Raw genomic sequence first — 21827 nt, 5'->3', positions numbered from 1 at the left:
GGGAAGAGGGAGCATTTGGGATAAGGAAACACGGGGATGAAGTACAGCAAAGAAGGTTTCTGGGAGGTGAGAACAGGACAAACATAACAGCAGGAGAAATTGGCTGTAGTGGAGCAGAGCTTGGAGTTAAGGGGCTGTGACCACTAAATACATTTCCTTGAGCAATTTGGCTCGAGCTGAGGCCATCATCTCACCAATCCACTCTGTGTAATAAATATTTGCAGAGCACACTGGCAAAAATGAATGTCACTTCGCATGCCTGTTCTCATTTCCCACTGAGGATGAGAAACCTCAGACTTTATACTAGATGTGGATGCAGCAGAGATTTATGATATGGTAATTGAGGTGTTGTATGTTCTGCTTTTTCTCCACGTGGAAATTGATTTTCAGGCATGCTGAATGCTCAAAGGGTGTACCTAAAGCCAGGAGGGACCTTCTTTGGGTCATTGAGGTCTGTGGTGTTCTCCTGACTTTGAAAATCCAAGTGCCAGCCTTCTCTGCTCTGTCTCCTCCCAGCAGTGCTCACCTTGAACACTCCTGTCCCAGTCCCACATCTGTAGCACATCTGTGGGGGTGACACCCCCCTTCGCCCCAAGTGCCCACTGACAAATCAGACTCATGGCTGCTGTGAGGCCTCGAGGTGATGCCATGGCAAACACCTCTGGGAAATGTGTAATTCTGTGTTCAGCACAGGTCCTGAGGAGCTCAGGAAACAGCACAGGCAACAGCAGAGGCAAGGAAAGGTTGTGTAGATGTTCAGAGAGTGGGTGAGCAGTTGTGTAGCTAAAGCCTGTGACATGACACAGTTCAGCAGTCAGGATGTGCAGGCAACTTCAATCCAACATTTCCCAACCTCACTGTGCCTTCCAACATAATGGCCTTTTAATACAATTTTGTGCTGTATTAACCCAGAGATTAAAAAATATACATCCTTCTGAGTTATACATTAAAAATGTGGTGAGACCACTTTCCTGAGCCATGATCTTAAAATAAACCAGTGGATTTTCTCTCTCATCAAGTGAGCGAGGCAGAGAGAAGGTGCCTGGGGTAGTGTTTGAGTGTTGCAAGAGTCACAAGGAATGCTCTTCTAGGAAAAACTTCACACCAGTGGCCCCCAGTCCTAAACATATGTAGGAATATGTCCAGGAAAAACAGAAGATAGCTAGTCATGAGAATTAGATCCTAAACTGTCAGCTCACTGTCCTTTATTACTTTCACCCCAGTAGGGCATTTCTTCAGGAAAAAAAGGATGCTGTTCCCTTTTTTATAGGGAGTGTTAAAAAGCTCTTTTAAACAGTCAAAATATCACTAGGAAAAGCTGGCACAGGTTGCTGACAGTGGTTTTTGACCCTATAAGTAATCTCAAATATATTCATATGGAGAGAGATTAATTGTGGCTGAATTAAGTATCTGGTTCTGAATAAGTATCTACTCTCTCATCATCTGCCACCTCCTCCTGCTCTGTAAGTTCACCTCCTCCCTGCTTCTGTTCATGATGTGTGGTTATTGCTTAGTCCCAATACTCTGTCTCACCATTTATTTCCCATTTCCCACCCTTTGTGCTGTCTTCCTCCTTCATTCCCATGTAGCCATCAATCATTTGCTCAGCACTGTAAGCTGCTGCATCCCAGGTGATCGTGGCAGTCCTTCTTTGGGTGGGCAAAAGAGGAAAGTGAATTTTGGTTGGGCACATAATTACAGGTGTGAAAGCACTCTGAGGAGGGTCAGTGAAGAAAAGGCAGGGTCTGAGTGAAAGAAGTCAAAGCAAACCAGAGAAGGGAAGCTGGAGAGTGTCATGACGTGAGAAGCTTGAAAGTGAAGGTGAGGATTTGGTGCCAGAAGGAATGGTGACCCTGCAAATGGATTTAAGGGAAGTTAGCATGCCACTGGAGGCAGCACAAAGGGTGTTTTGTTTAAACACATTGTGGAATGGGAATATGGGAAACAGGAAGACCACAGATGAGTACTTGTGCTGAGGATGACTAAGGCAGAAAGCAGCCGAGCTCTGGTAGCTGGAAAGAATACTCCTCTGGCTCTTTCCCCTTTAGTTCTGCTTCAGGCTGCTCACCAGCACAGTTTTCCCTGTTGTCCTGATTTCAGTAATAAGGTTTGACTACAAAAAAGGTGGGAGGGAAAGGTCTGAGATCTTGCAAGAGGACATCTGCCAGTTGTGGAGTTGACCTACCCAGGCAGCACTGGGATGGAGTACAAAGCAAAGTTTGCTTTGCTTCACAGAGCTTTATTGGTTTGTGCAGATTGTATCTCATGGGAAACGCAGCCTGATGCTGGGAATGGATGAGCTTCTGGCCCTGGTCCTGGTGACACATCTGGATGTCACACTTTTGGGCCTCTTCCTACCTAGAAATGCAGGAGGTACAAAAGGAAGAGACTCCTCCTCCTACACCACCTCAAACAAGCAACCCCACGCCCTGCAATGCAATGCCCTGGTCCTTGCCTTGCACCTGGAATGCAGTGACTCTGTTCCTCTGCTTTATCCCAGAGAGCCACTGGGAACCCCAGAGTTCAGGGAAATGGCCCCAGAGACAGACTTTTACACTAATAGAGGGAGTTTCACTTGGTGTTCTGTAAATAAGGAACAATGTCCTGATGGTGTGGCACAGGAAGTTTGTGTGACAGGGGTATGAGACTGGAGATTACCGGGTTATAGAATTAAAACAAAAATAAAGGTGGCTAAACAAATGTAAAAGCTGTCCTAGAACACTGATGCAGAATTCAGAGAAGGCTGAAGAGTATCTGTGGAGGAAGCCTTTCCCTGGGTGCAGGTTAATTGCACAATCCTGCTTCTCTCACCTTATGGGACTAAGCCCAATCTCTGCAAAACAACCAGGAATGATTTGTGCCATCTAACCTTAATCTGAGTATGATCAATGTTCCTGGTGGTCAGTTTGTATTTAAACTGCTTTTGTGACTTGGGAATAGCCCCAAAGGTTTCTGCTCTTTGAAGTTCCAGTTAGCCAGTCTAAAAGCTAAGGCAGCACAGGCTGCCTGTGCTGGTTTCTTTTATTGGTTCTATCCACGTTCATATCTAATGCTAGCCCCACTGATTGCTCACTACTATTCCTAAATTCTCTGATTCTAAGCAATACACTTAGGCCTCCTAGACTAAATTCTGCTGCTGTAACTTTGTTATTTCTCTCTCATATTGTGGCTCAACCCCAAGTGCAGATTTTGAGGCAAATTTGGCACGACTTTTCCGTGTAACCTAGAGCACTGTGCAGTGGGTCCTGGCTCCATTGGGATCCTTGATGCTGGTGTAAGCACACCTTGTAATAAAATGCTGGGATTTTGTGTCTCTCACACTGCCAAATGTGAGGGACAGGTTTGGGAACCAAATATGTCTGAAAGGAGAATGGTTGTTCTCTCATTGGTGACCTAAGAAAAAACCAACTGATACAAATTAATGTTGGCCTGTCAGGCTTTCTATGGATCTGATCCACTGACTTAATTTTGCGTTTGCAGTAGCTTGAACTATTCTTCTAACTGAGGAAAGCTTAGCCAGAGCTCACTGCAACTCTGAAACCAAGACCCAAACTCATCTGAAGATGCGTGGATGATATTAATTGATGTTTAAAATGAATGCCTCTATTTGCAGGAATCTGCAATGCAAACTAGGAGTTTTAGAAAGTAATGCATATTATAATCAGGGCAAGCTTTTAAAGATGCTTTGAAGTCCTAAACATTTTTGAAATTCAAATGTGGGATGGAAATAAAGGAATCTACACAATAAAGGGGCATTAAATTATGTCTCCCAAAATTTCACTGTTTTATAGATGTAAATATATGCCATAATTAGTGGTAAGTAACATGAGGAGGATAGTTAAGTTTATTCCTATTCTTATTCAAAACAGCTGTGGCATGAAAAATAATGCTCCTTCTCTTTGTGATACACTGGACCAAACAATTTACCCATGTAATCAGTGTTCAGAAATGGCTTGTGCCTGTGGTCTCCTCCCACCCCCTCCTGAATTTATCCCCATGTGCCTCCAGCCGTCTTAAAAGGTGCAGAGATTCTTTGTGCCCTTCATTCACACACACACAATTGTGGCTACTGCCTTTCTTTCTTTCTTTCTTTCTTTCTTTCTTTCTTTCTTTCTTTTCTTTCTTTTCTTTTTCTTTTCTTTCTTTCCTTTCTTTCTTCTCTCTCTTCTCTCTTCTTTCTTCTTTCTCTCTTTCTTCTCTTTTCTTCTTTCTTTTTCTTTCTTTTCTCCTTTTTCTTCTCTTTTTTCTTTTTCTTTTCTTTTCTTCTTCTTTTTTCTTTTCTTTTTTTTTTTTTTCTTTTTCTTTCTTTCTCTCTTTTCTCTTTCTCTTCTCTCTTTCTTTCTTTCTTGTTCTTTCTTTCTTTCTCGTTCTTTCTTTCTTTCTCTCTCTTTCTCTCTTCTTTCTTTTCTCTCTTTCTCACTCTCATCCTTTCTTTCTCCCTCTTCCTCTTCCTTTCTTTCTTGTAATTTATATTGCATAATCCAGAATCTGGGACTTCCCTCCACACACACACACACACAGAGTGTGACTGCCAAATGATCTGCACTCACAACTGGGGCCTGTAACAAGAATGGCTCCAAGGCCAGCATGCAAATGTATGCAAAACAGATGCGATATGGAAGAAGGCAGCCCAGCACTGTGTTTCCCCAGGGCACTCCCGTGGCACAGAGAGGAGGACGCAGAGCAGGGTGGCCGGTGGAAGGGGCAGGGTGCCGGAGCAGCTCGGGCTGTCCATCCCAAACCCAACCCTGGGGCAGCCCTGCACACAGTTCCTGAGCTGCACAGCAGCGTGCCCACGGCCCACGTGCTCCCTCTGGAAAAAACTGCTTCACAGTTTGGAATCCCTGCTCTTTGGTGGAGCTCTGGAGAGGAGGAGGGGAGGCAGGGTGCTGAGTAACCCACCTGCCCACGGAGCAGCTGCTCGGCCCTAGGTGCTGTTAATTAGTGACCTGTACCTGCTGTTAATTAGTGACCTGTACCTGCTGTTAATTAGTGACATGTGCCTCATGTGAGCTGCTGAGTGCCGCTGCAAACTGCCCTGGCCCTCCCCAGGTCCCACTGCTTCCAGTAGGTGCTGTTTTCCTTCTACTCAGCAGGATGGATTTAGGCTCTTCTCAGCAATTTTTGCTGGAGTTGCTTTTTTGTTAGCCAAAGCTGTTATTATTCCACAAGCACTCTGCCCTCTGCCTCTGCCTGTAGCACAGAGCCTGAGAGCTCTGGGGAAAGGAATGGGTTTTCTAATTTATCTTAAATTTATTTTTACTCTTTATTTTGGTTGCAGCCATCTTTCTTTAGGCACAAGCTCCAGCATGCTGGCAGAGACTTCTCCATTCAGTGTGTTGAGCACTTGGTGCTCTTAATATGCAATATTTCCAGTGCTGCCCATTGACAAGCTGTGCTTTATTAATGAATTAATCATGCTCTTGCACTGGAGATAAGGTGCCAGAAATCTGAGTGCATCTTCCACCTCCAAGTGCATTCATATAAAACTCAGTGCCCAGAAATAAATCTAAATTAGAATTTTACTCTTGAAAGTGAAAAAAAAAATTAAAAATTCCATTTGTGGTTTTGGGTTTTTTCCCCCCTTAAATTGTATTGATCTTTAAAAACTCAATGAGTAAATGGACTCCTGTTCATTACATGTGATCATCCCATAATGTTTGACATGCCATAATATTTGAACTCACACGAATATATTTGAAGTCATAGCACCCCAGAGGCTTGGCTGTTGCCACCTTTTTCACAAGGATCATTGAAACAGGAAATTATAAGGAGAAGACTAATAAGATAAACTTCTGTATTTCAATTTTGTTGTTATATTTCTGTAGCCCTACCTGCCATAGGTAGCTGAGTCAGTGAACCTCACTAAGTAATGTTTGCCTTTGGACAGTACCAAGCCTGCTCGAACCAGAGCATCCCTGTCAGATACTCAGCTGGTGAAAAAAGACCCCAAGGCGATTTCTCCTCATCTGAGAATTATTCTAGCATTCCATGGCCATCAGGGTTATCAGCCCCTGCCTTGTTTCTCATTTTGCTTTTGCTTTAGCTTTCTGCCTTTTAATGCCCTTTTCTGCCAGATTTAATCTAGGAGAAGGCTCTTCCCCATGTAGCAACTTGTAGGCTATGACAAGGTTGTGGAAAAACTTCCCTTGGAAAAAGTAAGTAGATGGAGTTTCATTAGTCATTCACTACAAAGGATGTTTTCCAGACCTGAAATCATTCTTGTAGCTCTTTGCTGAACACTTTCCAATTTTCCAACATCCCTTCTAAGATGTAGACACGAGGCCTGGAATCAATGCTGTAGTTAGGAGCTAAAGCTGAATACCAGGGCATTCATGTGTAACACATCACCTTATTCCCACATCTGCAACTCTCACAGCCACATGGGTACTCACAACCTTTTGGAGAAGGGGAAAAAAAAGCAAAAAATTTATTTTAATTTCATCAGTTTGAAAAATACAATTTAGCTTTCAGATGTATATGTTTAGACAAATCCCTTGCTTTTTAAGCCATAATAATATTCTTAAGTCCTTAAGACAAAGTTGTACTAAAGAGGCTTTGGTGAAGCCTTCATTTAAAAGCATTTGCTTGCCAACTCATATGATTTTTTAATGCTGGTGTTAGACTGTTTTGAAGAGTCTTCAGCTCTCAGCAATCTCAGCAATTAGATGAATATGAAAACTGTTTACAAAGAGAATTCTTTCCTTCCTTGAAAACACCTTTACTGTGTGCTAGACTCAAAAAAAAAATCCAAGAGCAAACAAGTAAACAAAGGTAATTCTCAATCTATATGACCATCATCACTTTTGCAACCATGTTGTGATTGCATAAGAGTAAATCATGACAACTGAGTGATAGCTTCAAGTGTTTCCTCCCTGCAACATCAGGCCCCAGCCTGGATGTGTTGTGTACACAGAACTCCCAGTGATTTCAGCAAGGGCTGCAAGAGCTGTGGGAGTGAACAACAGGGTGACAGATGGCCACGTGTGTTACTTCTCCAGGTTAAATGTCAGCATGTAAATAGAACAATTCGGTTTTTTTTCCCAGCAGGCTTCAAAATCAGAAGGCAGCAGATAAAATGTTATCCTTTTTTAACTCTAAACATTTGCTACTGCAGCTCGAAATGCAAGGTCTGTGCAGTGGATTTTTGACAACTGTGAGCGTTGGTTTAGTTATGACTTCTCAAATATTTTGCTCATATCTGAAAAGAAAGAAAATGCTTTGCTAGTAAAACTGCAATTGTGGTAGCAGCAGGAATAATTGCATTCTAAGAGATTACTTCTACTACTATTATTATTATTATTATTAATAATAATAATAATAATAATAATAATAATAATAAATAATAATAATAATAATAATAATTGCAGTGCAGTTGTTTTAGGAGCAATCCCTCTCCTTCAGGAATTCCGGCGGAGCAGCGGTGGCGTGGCCGGTGGCTGCTGCACTTCTCCATGTTGAGATGTTTGCCGTGCTTTGATTGCAGGCCAGCTGTGATGGCAAATTGCTTATCTGCTCTGATAAATGTGACCAGTTCCTCACGGCTCCCTGTGGCAGCCCTGCTTTAGGTGCACATTAAACATTAACTGCTGGCCTGGCACGAGGCAGGTGCGAGGAACAAGGGGGAACAGCGATAGGATTTCTTCCCCTTATGCAGAATACCTGACTGTGGGGCTGTTTGTGTCCCTGTGTGCAAACCTCAGGAGGCTGCTCCACTGGTTAATTCACAAAGCCAGCCCCAGGTAATCCTAGACCCGTGTCTTCTGTGTACCACAGACTAGCTCAGTGTGTGCTGTTATCAGAATATTGCCACACCACAAATAAGGATTGCAGATGCTAAGGAGGATTAATGAGCTGTTGCCAAGTTGAAAATGAAGCAGCAGTTACAAATTACCTGAGCTGTGGTGAGTGCTCCACACTAGAGTCGTAGAATGGTTTGGTCATAAGGAACCTTAGAGATCACCTAAGTCCAACACCTTCCACTAGACCTGGTTACTCAAAGCCCCATTCACTCTGGCCTTGAACACTTCCAGGGATGGGGCATAGGTAGGCATACCTGTAAATAAGGTTTTTAAAAAGTCTGAGGGTAAACATGAAGGTACCTGTCAAGTATTATGTATTCCATTTCTATATTAGGAATAGAACCAAGCAGAGCTAGACTTGCAAGTGAAGCAGCTGCAGAAGTGCATTTCCCTGCTAAAATGCTCACCTGGGCCTAACTTTCCAGTTCAGGAGATTCTTTGCTGTCATGCTGCAGTAGCTGATCAGCTGTTTCCACATAAAAGGAAAACCCTGCCCACTCTCTCCCTGGGCATCAAAGATGTCAGTAGAGCTAATGCCTGAATCAACAAATCCAGCTGTGCACATCCCTAGGGTCTGCCTGTATCCATATCAGTGTGCTTGTAAGGGGAGGGCTTTGAAATGAGCAGAAATGGGTCTGTGATGTCAAAGAGCAGAGTGGCAGAACAGCTCCAGCACTGCAGTGGGCCCAGGGAGGCTGGATTCAGCAGGTGACCCGTGTGGCTGCTTTGTACCAAATTAATCCTGCTGTGCACAGGGCTTGGGTGATGAATAATTGAAGGTAGAGCTGCTCCTCACTTGATCCTGCGAGTCTTGGTCTCTGATGCTGCCTATCAAAGGCAGCTGGATGCTTTCTGAGGCTGCAGGGAAATGCTGGGAGGCAGCAGATCCTTGCAGCAGTGTTTGCTGGGCACGGCACACAGGAAACCTGGGGCTTGTGTCAGACTCTCCCTGGAGTCCAGAGTTCTGCTGAACCAGTGCCATATGGCCTGGCAGAACCTTATCAGAGACCCATCCTGTGTTGCCCAGCTGTCTCCTCTGCCATGAGGATTCACTGCTTTAAGACAAGAGCAGGAGAAAGTGAGCTGTGGCCTCTCTGGAGTGGGGTGGCTGGGCTGAATTTGAATCTGAAGGCAGGTACACTTCAGAGGGGCTGGCTCTGGAGCCAGGCTCCTCACAGGTAATCATTCCTTTGCTCCAGGGATTTCATCAGCCATCTGACAGGCAAGAATGTCACCTGTAGCCCACAGAAATACTGGGACATCTTTTATTGTCTAAAATTTGAATAAATTGCTGATTTCCTAAGGTTTTTACTGCAACAGTTAGGCAGCTACTTCCCTGCCAGACTTTTTTCACTGTCGCTGTCATCACCATTAAGCTCCCCCCGTTATTTCTGAGAAGAATGGTGAGCTAGTGACAGCTCATGCTATTCACACTGTCAAATAAAAAATCAGATTTTCACCTTTTTCCCCACAGGCTGACTTAAACTGCAACATCCAAGATGATACAGGAGCGTTTTACGGAGTCACCAGTCAGTACGAGAGCTCGGAAAACATGACAATCACCTGTTCCACCAAAGTCTGCTCCTTTGGAAAGCAAGTAGTAGAAAAAGTAGAGGTGGGTGTTGTGATGGGATATGTGCCTTTAGTCATTTCTTCCCTTTCCCATGCACAGACCTGTGGGGTGTGGTCAGGTCTCTGCTTGGTTTGCTGCACAGTGATATTGCAGCAGGGGGCTAAGGCCCAGACCCACATCTGTCACGTACAAAACAGTTTTTGGGGGGGATTTTAGCCTAGAGCTGAAGATTGAGCTTTTACAGATGTCCTGGTCACTGTTTATGTCCTTCTTAAACTAAGTATGTTTTCTGACCATAACAAAAAAAGGTTTTAATAATTTCTATTGTTCCAAGCTTAGAAAAAGCCAAAAATCCTCCAAAACCACCATCTGAGCGATTGGTAGCTGGACAGCAGAAGTCCAAGAGTCACAGCCCTACCCTCCATCAGCAATCTAAGTCAGTCTGCTTCCAGCTGTAGTCCTACATCTGTCTGTAGTTCATAAATTGCCTGTTAAGTCATGCAATAATATATCTATGTTTGTATGTTGTCCTGGTTCAGGGAAAATTTGGGAGAGAACCCCAAAGGGGCTCCTCTAGGAAAGCAGATTCATTTGGCTTCTCCCCAAAACCAGTCCGGGAGAAAATACCTCCTTGTAGAAAAGTGGAAAAAATCTGTTTATTAAACAATAAAACCTAAACAATATTCAACAATAAAACCCCTTGTTGCTTCAAAAGAGATGACAAACAAAACCTGTGCAGGGAAACCCAGGACATATGTGCACACTTAAGTGCAAATATATTAGCTTATTTTTGCTGTTCCCTTTGCAGACAGGTGCCTCAAAATTCCTATAAAATCATCTTATCACAGTTTTTGGCTTAATTAATTTCTACTCAGTTTGGGACTTTATAATCCTCATCTAATCAGTTTGTTAATTTGCAGGTTAGAGAACAAGTAGTGATATTATAATTATTGATAATTAAGGTCCCTTGCATTTTTAGCAAGGCATAGCACAGGTAAGGCAGGGAGTCAGCAAGCAGGTGTGTGAGTATGTCTGAGCCACTTCTCTTTTTCCTGTCTACACAAAAAAAAAACCAGATTTACCAGTCACTTTTTTCCTGTCTCTGGATGATCACATTCTAAATGGTTTTCATGTTTTTTAGACTGAATATGCAAGGTTTGAGAATGGCCGGTTTGTGTACAGGATAAACCGCTCTCCCATGTGTGAATACATGATCAACTTCATACACAAGCTGAAGCATTTACCAGAGAAATACATGATGAACAGCGTCTTGGAAAACTTCACAATTTTATTGGTATGGACTGGCTTTTCTATTTTTCCACCTCTAAGATACTCTCATGCTTTGTATGGCTTGCTCAGCTGGTAGTGTTGGAAACCAGTTTCCAAATCCCTTAGTCATTGTTGCTTACCAAAGCAACCATCCCACTGACTTCAGAATAATTCTCCTGGAACTGGGCGCTAAAGACGCTCAAGATGAAAAGGCTCAGCTGGCTGTGAGTGTGAGCAAACATCTTTGTTATTCTCCACAAATTTCAGCTTACTTCTGTTTTTTCCATTCGAGTCTGGGGTTTGCAGAGAGCCTGAGGCAGTAACTTTGAACCACTGCGTTCATCTGATGTGTCCTTACCGGGCTCGTTACAGTGCTGCAGGTGTCAGTGGCATTAATGAGTTCTTGGGCAGGGAAAACAGGCAGCAAACGCCCAACAGGTGACCTAAAGCACAGAGAATGGGCCACGTGGTGGCCTTTGCGCCAGTTTCATCCAGTGACCCAGCTTGCTTTCCCTGTTGCCCTGTGGTGTCACCTCAGCCAAGCTCTCAGAGCCACGTGCCGCCAGGGGATTCGGGCAGGACCGAGGTGACACGGGTCACTCCTTGTTTCAGACCTGTGGCATTCACATTTTCTTAAAAAATCCCTTTGCCCAGGATTTTTCTCCTGGGAAGATGAGGAGCCTCAGAGAAAATGAAAACAATTCTTTTCCAATTTGCTTCTCCTGTTTTTCCTCACATGGAATGTGTTTGGGGATTGTTTACCCACAGGTGATTGTTTCGTTGGATTCTGGTGTGAGTTGTTTTCACTCTTTGGCCAATCAGGGCCAAGCTGTGTTGAGGCTCTGGAAAGAGTCATGAGTTTTCATAATTAGGGTGTTAGCCTTTAGAAAGTATCCTTTCTGTATTCTTTAGTGTAGTATAGTATAGTATAGTATGGTATGGTATGGTATAGTATAGTATGGTATTCTTTAGTATAATATAGTATCATAAAATAATGAATTAGCCTTTTGAGAACATGGAGTCAGATGCATCATTTCTCCCTGCCACGGGGCACCCTGCAAATACAATAGAGCCCTGCTGCTTCCAGGTGTGTGATGTTCTGTCTGCCTCTTCCTTTCCCCCACACAGGTGGTAACAAACAGGGATACACAAGAAACCCTGCTCTGCATGGCTTGTGTATTCGAAGTGTCGAACAGCGAACATGGAGCACAGCATCATATCTACAGGCTCGTAAAGGACTGAGCAGTTATTTATATATACACTTCATTTCACTTCTTTATCAAAACACAGACTGTAAACCTCAACACTAAGTGGCAGTGCCTCTGGCCCAACTTTCACCCACATTTTTCTAAATCCTGTTTTAGTGAAGTCATTTTTAATGTGTTCATATATAATTGTAGCTGTGAAATTCTGGTACAGTTGTAAAAATTATTTCTAAAACTAAGTGTTCTTCAAATTTGTAAACCACAGTTCTTTGGGAAGACTGTATTTAAGAACCTAATGCCTCTGTCTGTGGAGGCCTATTTTTAATTCTGATAGAAAAATGTATGACAGAGCATTTGCCATGGGGAAAAACTGACAGCATTTATAAGAATTTATTTTGGGTTTTTTTCCAACATGAAATACTTGTTTTACAATGCAAGTGAAATTGAAACGAATCTTTAGCTATAACTGTAAATGAGTACACAAAGTTAATAATCTTTATAGAATTATCTTTGTAACTAATTAGGGTGGAAGATATGGACGAATGTAATTCACTAAATTATTTTTTAAAATGAAACATTTTTCTGTTTGAAACCAAATGAAAAATATAGCCTTAAGAAATGCCTGATAGAAACAGACAGGTCCTAAAATTAGGCAAATTTTGTATTTTTTTCTCAACGCTAAAACTAATCTTCTAATCCATTAAACTTTCAGACAGGTATTGCAGAGAAAGGAAACATCACCCCTTACCCTTAACATATCTAGTGTATTTTAAAAGAGTATAAAGTTGTATTGTACTAATATGAAAATTTGATTATTTAATGAAAAAGATGGCTCATTTTGCAATAAGTAGGTAAATACTGAAGATTTAGACTTGCATTATATGTAGTCTTGTGTGTGCGGTTATATTTTATATGGACAACTATGTTTTCTAATAAGTTGAGCAAAAAACTTGCAACTCTGAAATCAAGAGATGAGTGGAAACAACTGACATTGCAACAGCATCGAGTCATTCAAAACAGAGAGCAAAACACTGATGTGTTTGAAAGAAGAGTGTGTACACCTCTGAAAGGATCAGCAGCTTTAATATCTGTCAGACGCTAGAGAATCACAACCAGCATCAGGCAAAGAAGATTGGAAAGTGGAGAATCTTATTTTTTTTTCTCCTTTTCCTCTTAATCATGGCGCTCTTACACCTCTCCCAGTTGTCTCTCCAGGTCTGGCAAAGACCTTATCTGAAACAAACACGCAGGCTTGCCACGTGGGGTCTGCTGTCCTCTTGGAAAGCGTTCATCCAATGGTAGTGTTCATCCTTCTGGCAAATTCAGGGAAGACTCCAGGAAGTGAAGCACAGCTGGAGGAATTTTATACTGTAAGGCTTCGCACCACGGCTGTGAGCGGTTTTCTGGGGTGTGCACACGTGAGAGCAGCAGCCTCAGCCCTCCCGCTCAGGACAGGGCGTGCTGCTCAGCTCCTCTCCTCCTGCTGCCCCTCGTTGCCCAAGCAGAAGTTGTTTGTTTGGGCAGGTGAGCAACTTTGAGAAGCTGGCTGGGCCAGCAGAGGCTTCTCAGGCAGAACATTTGTCTGAAAGGCTGAGAGCTGCTGACCAAGCACAAGCCACCTTAGGGAGCAGTGATGAGTTATCAGCAAAGAGGGTTCTTCGGGGAGTTTTCTGCAGTCCTGACTCAAAGGTCAGGCTTAGCAGGCCCCTCCTCCCTACCTCTTGGGATTTGTTCCTGTAACCAGCACAATTCCCATGCACAGTGTAAGCATCAAATTCACTCCCAGGCCCAGTGCTGTAGTCTTCAAACAAGCAAATCTAATCCTTTTCTTTAAATTATATTCCTGCATAGTCCTTTCTGTTAGAATTGCCCACTGCTGGAATGTCTGGACTAGACTGGAGCCTAGGTGAGGTAGTGGGTCAGACCAGGACCATCCCTAACGCTGGGGAGGTCTGGGGCTCAAGGAGGGTGCAAACATCACCCAGGGGAGGGGAGACTGCTTCAATCCCTCAGCCTGACCTGGCTGCATGAGGTGCATGCTTTGGATGGTTGCTGTGATGCCTAGCTGTTACCTGCTTGTGGATATTAGGGCTGATGATCTTTCAGTTGATACTCTGTGAAGTGAACAGAGAAACGTGTCCATGGCAAGGTCTCTTTTAACGCTCATTTTTAACACTAACAATCACATCAGGAAAAGCACTGCATTGTAACAGCCTAACGGTAGCCCTTTATTCTAAGCACTTGGTGTTACAAGTCAAAAACTACTTTTTGGTTTTTGTTCTAAAGTTGTCTTTTATTTAGGGTTTGAATTGTGGGTTTGGTGATTTTTTATTTTTTTTTTAATAACAAGCAAACTCTTTAAGGCATATAAAGTATGTAAGTCAATTTGCAAATCCAGTTACAGTTTGTTTTGGTTTTTTTTAGTAGGATCTGGCACACTACATATGCCATACCTATAGGGTATAAACAGTCACAATGTTTATTGGTGTTCACATATGTAACGTTAGGGAAACTACTTCCATCGTCTTTTCTTTACAATTCTGTAAATGATCCATACCCTGTATATGTTAATTCTTAAAAGCCTTAATCCTTCAACTGTTGAGTGTGGGGTGTGTAGTCCAACAGGCTGCCTGTAAACTGTGAGCTCTTTTGTAAGCTGGAAGTACTTATCTTGTTACTGTTACTTTTTTGTAGGAACCTTTTAATTGAGAGCTGCCAAAGCATTACAATATGCAGTGCCTTAGCATTATATTAGAAGTAACTTTTAGCCTCTTAACATTAAATTTTATACATTGTTTTCTTAATTGGTTCCATTTTTAAAATATCCGTATTTTTCCCTGCAGAAATGCTCTTTGACTGCTTGGTCTGAACCAGCTGTCTGTACAAGTCAGTCCCATTGCAGTGAGATGCCTATACCAAAAGGAAAGGTTACAGATCCCTAGTTCTCCGTGAAAAGTGAATTGTATTAATGAATGCTGCCTTTTTAAATTTCATGACCAAATAATTAATTGTGACTCTTCTGCACTCTAGCATGAAAGTGCCTTTGGTTTGAAATTCCAGCTTAGAAAAGTGCTGCCATAATAATGACAATTTGTAGAGAGACCAAAAATATTTAGTTATCACCGTAATGCCTTTGGTTTATTGGAATAAGTTGAATCTACAGGCCTCCATTCACAAAAGAGCACCATTCATAGCAAAGGGATTTTGCTAATGATCAGCCTGCTGAAGAAAAATCTACTGTTTGCCATTTCTGACAGCATTGCAAACCAGCAACTGATTCGTCTGTGATATAAAAATGAAAATATTCCCATTTATATTCTCTTCATCCAGTCACGCATCTGCATAATGAGAGATCCATAGCCTACAGAATTTCAGTGGACAAGCATGGCTTCGTTGATCTCCTCTAACAATATTTTGGTATCTGTGGAGATTCTTTGCTTAGACAGCAGATTTTGTTTACAAAGTTGTGCATGCTGAAGGTCAGATGCATAGGACAAGAGGAGCACGGAGAGCTGAGCGTAGCGAGGGTGAATGCAATCGTGTGGGTTTAAGCACTGAAATGTTGAGGGTGAGCATTGTGCATGAAGGTGCTGCTGGGGAAACTCTGGCCAGCATGACTCAAAACACAGGGTTGTTTTGTTTTCCTCCCAGTTGATGTCTTGGGGGAAAGAAAAAAAAAATTAGCTCCTCTTAATGTGTCTGTTTTTGATACCTTCTGTGAACGGGGGCCATACTCTCCACCACAACTGAAATCAATGGGAAGAGGAGCAACATTTTAGAAAGAGCAAATATCAGCAAAACCAAAAGCTGTCAGAGGGATTATATAGTTGTGAATACATTGTTAACTTGATTTTTAAAGTATTTGATGAAAACTAAGATTAACTTTTTATATAGAGAAATATTGTGACACTGTGTGGTAAATATTGTGATAATTCAAATTCCCTTTCTCTAAAATGTTATTTTTGTTATTCCTTCAAGGTCTAAATCTCACTTACCTCTATAAGACAAATAATCCTGTTGAACTCAATGAGACTGAGGTAGGGCAAAGACACTTTTGGCCCACAAGCAGAACATACTTTTTCAGTCATTGCCAAACATTTTGGCTGTAGTACTCAATGTTTGTGACAAGCTACACCTCTGTCTCATTCAAACAAGCATAATGGTACCATTAGGGGCTGTTAAAAATTACTACTAACAAATGTAGTTTTACTTACTTGAATTCCAAACTGATTTTGTTTAGGTACTGCACCACTATTTTGAAGGAATCGCAGATCCAATGCCTGTTTCTCTCTTTCCCTCTCCACCACAGCTACAGCTCAGCTTGGCAGTGGCTTGTCCCGTGGAGCCCCCACGGGATGGGCTCCTGGGAATAATGAAGGGTGTACATTACTGTTGAATGTAAGGAACTGGCCAGTCCAAGGCAGATAGGACATTTGATGTGCTAATCCATAGCTATTTATTTTTCCACTGCGAGTCCCAGGGCGTGCCTGCTGCCTGAAGCAGCAGCCCTGGAGTTTCCTGGAGGCCTCAGTCAGTCCCACTGAGAGCCCTGGTGTTGTCCCCCCTTTCCTTTTCCCATGAGGATACATGTGCCCGGGCACAGGCGGGTGTGAGGAGCGGAGCCCGGCTTTGTCCTTTGCTCAGGATGATCTCCTTTCCCCCTCTTATCTTTCATAACCAGATGTTTAGCCCCCCCTTCCCCCAAGAAAGATTGAGGCTGGATAAGTCAAAGTACAAGAAACACTCTGGACATCTTCATCTTTTAACTTTTCAGGTCATTCTTGCTGAGGTCATGTTTTAGTTTTAGTGTGTAAATTAAATCTTAAATGCACTCAGTTGACTAAAAGGAGATGGATCCCTGTTACCTCCTTACAGAATATGTGTTTTTGTTTTTGTTTTGTTTTGTTTTATGGGCCTCTGATTCAGGCTCATGACTGCAGACAAAAAATACAATATGTGCCTGAAAAAAAAAAAAAAGACAAAAGAATTTTATAACATTGAAAACCTGAATAGCCTTTAATTCTTCAGTACATTTTATGTAAAACAGGTTGGGTTTTTGTTTTGTTTTGGGGTTTTTTTGCCATGTGCATTTGTTCACATTTGTAAATGACTTAATGGAATTCTCACTTTATGTTTATTTGTGTAATGTGTATAAAATGGGTTTGTGACTTAAGCATATTCATATATGGTCAGTGGTTACTTTAATATTGTACTGCTGCTGGTAACTTTTGATGTAGAACTTGCCTTTTGATGATAAAGTACCTCTAGGTTAGACAGTGAGGGAAGGCTCTTGGAAAAAACTGAATGTTCTCCAATGTTTTCTTAACATATTTGCAGAAGCTTTCAAAAGGAGTTTCAGTCAAACCTCTTGGCAGTACAGTATTCTTGTATTTGTTATTGTCTGTGTGTAGGTACTGGTACCTTTTTTTTTGTTTAAAATGTTTTAAGTGTTGGCTTTAAAGTGAATTTATCTTTAGTATGATAGTAATATGAAAATTATAGGTTTTGTGTGCAGAGAATTTTTTTATAAAGTGCTTTGTAAAAAAAAAAAAATGTATTCTAGCTTTCGCGGTACATATGTGTGATAACTTTAATATCCATGACAGTTAAGTGCAATTATTTCATCACTCTAAAAATGCTATTTTTGTGTCGGTTACTGCAGGTGTTTTCATGTCTTTGCAAAGTGACACATTTTGATGCCTTCTTGATAAAGTGGTAGAATTTTTGTAGCTTTCTAGAAACTTTGTATTCATACAGTATCAACTGAAAATAAAGAAAATGAAAGTGTTTTGTGGATTTGTCGTAATCTCTTACCTCAGTCTCTTCTTAATGTTGGGTGTAGCTTTCAAAAGCTTTTTCCAAAACAGCACAAGGCCAGACTTGCAGAGATGCCTGTGCACCTTCCTCAAGGTGTGAGGGAGATCCAGCAGGATCTACAGAGGCCTGGAGGGCTGGCACTCGGGGCTGGCACATCTGGAAGAACACACATCTGGTGTTCCATGAAGAGTCCATCATCCTGATTCTTGCCTGCGTGTCTTCCTAAAAAATGGTGGTGGATTTTTGTGAAACACCCTTTAAACCACACCATGACAATGGGAAAAGCCACCCATCTCTGAATTGCAGAAGCAGGAATGACCTGTTCAAAATGTTACAGAATAAATGGTACAAAGACATCATTAGCTGAGTGACTAGAACTGACTGATGAGCATGGGAGTTAGCTGGGGTTGTTTCTTCCAGGACACTGAGCTCTGGGGGAACTGAGGTCCTAAAAATGTGCCACATTTTCAAGAGGCACTTCTTGTTTTTCTTAAACCACCTGCCCTTCAGCTGACAGCTGTACCTGGTATGATGAGAGGATGGAACAGGACCAATTTGCCTCCAGCATTCACGAAGTGAAACCACCTAGCTAAGGGAAAAAAAAAAAAAAAAGGGGGGGGAATATATCCTGGATCGAATTAAATCAATGGGGAAAAGACCAGGACTTGGTAGATGGAAAAAAAGTACATCTGGCTCATCTTCTGCTTCCATGGGGGAGCAGAACTTATTTTTTTGAATAAACCACATGCCCCTCCCACACTCCCCAATTCTCCTTTGGGTGGCAGATGTTCCACTGCTCTTTTTAAAATGTCAGCAGAGCACCCCCCGTGTGCAAGATGAATGGGGTGAGAACAAGGCACAGATATGGTCTGTTTTGACCCTGTTTTCTCTTCTTTGTTCCCACTAAGTATATGGCTTCAGCTCTTTGAAGTGTGCTAGCTGTTTCAGAAGCAACCTGCTTCTTAATTAAGGTTCTGCTTCTTAATTAATTTAGGTTGAACCCATAAATCTTCCACCTTTGGGAAGATGTCACGCAGCATTTAGGGCTGGGTGTCCCCACACAGTGTCACCATCAGCTTACTGGTTTCAGTGGGAGCCACAGCCCCTCCCTGGCAGAGCGTGGGCTTGGGCTGGTTTGCTTGGGCAGGGAACAAAGAAGCCAGACCAGTTACCCTGTGCCTTTTTATGGAGCACAGAATCCATATGTGCTCCATGGACTTTCCTGTAGATTTTAATTCTTCTTTAAGATACATACAGCCTGTTTGACCCCACAGATCCAGGAGACATTTCATGCTGACAAACCCCTAAAAGGAGGGCTCAGAGCTCAGCAATGTGTTAGCAGATGTCTGCAGTCCCCACACCCAGCTCTGGCTGTTCATCCCAACCCTGACCTTTTGCAGCCTCACTATTGTTGTGGGGGGCCCCTTGAGCAGGAACAGCTGAACAATCTGTTACCCCAAGCAGAGGCAGCTCCAAAATGTTCATAAATAATTACCTGCCTTGTAGGGAGGTGTGGCACTGAACTGGTTAATGGCTGTGAATGATTGTCCTGTGATTGCTGATGTTCCCTCAGAGCTAGAGCTCTGCTGGGGACACTGGAAGGTGGGAAGGGCAGGAGGGAGTGAAAAGGAAAAAGGAAAATGGTACAAAACCAGAGTGCAAGTGACTGAGAAAATGAATAGCAGGGCATTGCTTTTCAAAGAAAATGCAAAGCTGAGGACAGGACAAAGTAGGAGAAGGGGTGGAAAAGGATCATTTAGAGACTACCACCATCAAAACACTGTCCATTAGAAGAAGGCAGGAGAATCAGAGTAAAATAAAAGCTACAGCAAAACAGACAAACATTCACCTAGGTAAAAATAATTTGCTGCTTTTTGGTTTGGGTTTTTCCCCCCTCCTGTGTTACTTTTTATTATTAGCCTTTTCTAATTTGGGACATAGCCTCTTTAAGCTTAAGGGAAAGGGGTGCTGGAGACTCCATTCTTGTGTGCTTCACTGGAGAGATTCAACAAAGCCCAAAATAGCTCAGCAAGGTACCCTGTAGCCTCCCTGACAGATAAGAGCTGTCAGCTCCATTTTGGGGATAGAGAAAGAGCAAAATGAGCAATGGCCAGAAGAGTATCTGAAACAACTGAGTGAGCAAAGACACTTGAGTGCAAGTGAGTGCTCCCAATTTATCCATCACTGGGGATTTCTCAAGCCACCTTCTTTCCACAGATGTGTGGGTTTGGGTGCATGCACAGAGCCCATTATAGGTTTAGGCTGATGAATTTCAAAAATACTGATTTCCATGCCCCTCACTCTCCTAGAGCTAAGAGCATAAAAGTGTTACTTTGGTGCTATCAAATGGAAGTCAAAAAACAATTTTTTTTTAATAAATCTGCCTTTAAACCTCTTTATCAGCTTTAAAAGGTGTCCACACACACAGCTTTGGAGCCCTTGGCATCATGGCTGTCTCCTAGCTCTATTAAAGGCAGTGTCCCACTATGGATGGTGGCTGGGGCCATCAAAGAAAAAGGTGCAGGAGCTGTGATTAATATGTCAGAGTCCCTTTTGATTCCTCTTACTTGTACAGGTCAGTGAGAGGATTAGTCCTTGCCTTGCAGTGCCCCTCGGTGCTCTGCACCTCCAGCTGACAGGGTCTGGCAGCAGCTTCAATCCTACCCTGTGTTTGAGCACAGCACTGAGCTGCATGAGCAGCTGACTGTGCCAGGGCCTTGACAAACTGCAAACTGATTTCTTCTCCTGCCCCAAGCAGCTAAGTTTATTAGCCATATTTAAAGCTACTTCTCCATTTTTTTTTCTGTTGGCAGAGACCAAAGAACAAAGTGGGTTTTTTTCTAGGCTTCTAAAAATTTCTTTCAGCTTAAATCATATATTCTCTGCAGTGGTATCAGAGATTTAATTTTTTTTCCAGGATACTTGTCTTTTCTTATCCTCTCACCTGTGATGTTGGACTTTTAGTGTGCAAAAGTTCGTACTTGGCAAAATGGACAAGAACAGCATCCAGGTTATAACCACTTCCTTTTTGACACAGCTTTATGTTGATTGGAGGAGATGAGGGGGGGAATGGGATCTTCTTATTGTTTGGCCCTTCCATTAGGTTCAACATGAACCCACATTAAAAACTCGGACACTGCACACACATCACAGCATTCCACAGCACAGAGAACCCGATGGCTTCTTTGTGGAATATCTGTATTGGCTTTACTATGATTACGTGATATTTTTGATTAATATCAAAAGGGTTTAAGCTGAGCTTTATCGCCAGAACATCACAGTGGGTGGAAACTTCTCCCAGCAGTAACTTGGGAGACAGACCAGCAGTCTCAGCAGGACTGCCTATCTCCTGCAGTGATCTCCTGTTGGAGGGAGGAGGTGGTGAGTAACACCTGGGAGGTGCCCCAGACTCCCAGGGACAGGCTCTGGGTAAGTGAAGGAATGGGGGGAAGATGTGGGGCAGGAACAAGGAAACACCAAACTTCCTCCAAACTCTTTGTTTTCCTGGCCTGCTTTCACACATTTCCCAGATGACGAAGGACACAGTGTCCTGTGAGCAGGAATTACATCAAAGGGGTGTCTTGAGACCTTAGACAGCCCCACCTCATTCTTGCAGAATCTTTCTCTGCAACTGGGCCCTTCTCTGAAAGACTATTCCTCGACCACCAGGGCTCCACAATTCCTCTTCACTGCAGTGCTTGCAGAGCACTCAGACAGAGCTATGGCATCAGCTCAGCATTTTTTTATCCCATGCAAACAAAACAACTTCCCATTAAGAACATCAGTGCTGGAAGTGGTACAAAGGTAGCAGGAACTCCAAGAGAGCAAGGCTGAGGGCTCAGGAGGAGCCACACAGGTGGCCAGGAAGGCTCTCCATGTGTCCTGCACTAGGCCAGTGTGGTTTCTCAGCTGGGCAGGAGGTGGAAGGACAGCCCTCTACCCCTGCAACATGTAGCACCCAGGGAGTAAGTACAAGCACTATGGAGGAAATTAGCTTGAAGGTACTGGAGTAGTAATGGGAAGGAAGAATTAGCCATAGGGATTAGCCATGCTCTGAAGATGAAGCTGATGAAGCAGGAGATAGGATAAAGGCTGCTCCAGAGAGCTGAAGAGGAGGTGTTTTCCACCACTTCTGGTCAGATGCATAAAAAGGCAGAGCCA

The 21827-nt window shown here is 42.8% G+C and overlaps 1 protein-coding gene across 7 annotated transcripts in view; it reads left to right on the top strand.

Annotated features, from left to right (window-relative positions):
• The window catches only part of TEAD1 (TEA domain transcription factor 1), a 156333-nt gene extending 138690 nt beyond the window's left edge, over positions 1 to 17643 (top strand). For 6 of the 7 annotated variants that reach the window (XM_030948941.1, XM_030948945.1, XM_030948943.1 and 3 more), the window contains 3 exons: positions 9277 to 9417; positions 10517 to 10669; positions 11773 to 12462. In XM_030948941.1, the coding sequence (XP_030804801.1) occupies positions 9277 to 9417; positions 10517 to 10669; positions 11773 to 11886 (408 nt within the window). In that variant the 3' untranslated portion in view covers positions 11887 to 12462. Of the gene's footprint in view, positions 1 to 9276; positions 9418 to 10516; positions 10670 to 11772 lie in introns of all 7 variants that reach the window. The other variant, XM_030948940.1, reaches the window with a different exon arrangement.
• Positions 17644 to 21827: the final 4184 nt, after the last annotated feature.

The sequence above is a fragment of the Camarhynchus parvulus genome, chromosome 5 (genome assembly GCF_901933205.1).
Source record: "Camarhynchus parvulus chromosome 5, STF_HiC, whole genome shotgun sequence".
NCBI lineage: Eukaryota > Metazoa > Chordata > Aves > Passeriformes > Thraupidae > Camarhynchus > Camarhynchus parvulus.
Note: the sequence above shows the minus strand (reverse complement) of the source record. Positions and strands in the feature narration are given on the sequence as shown.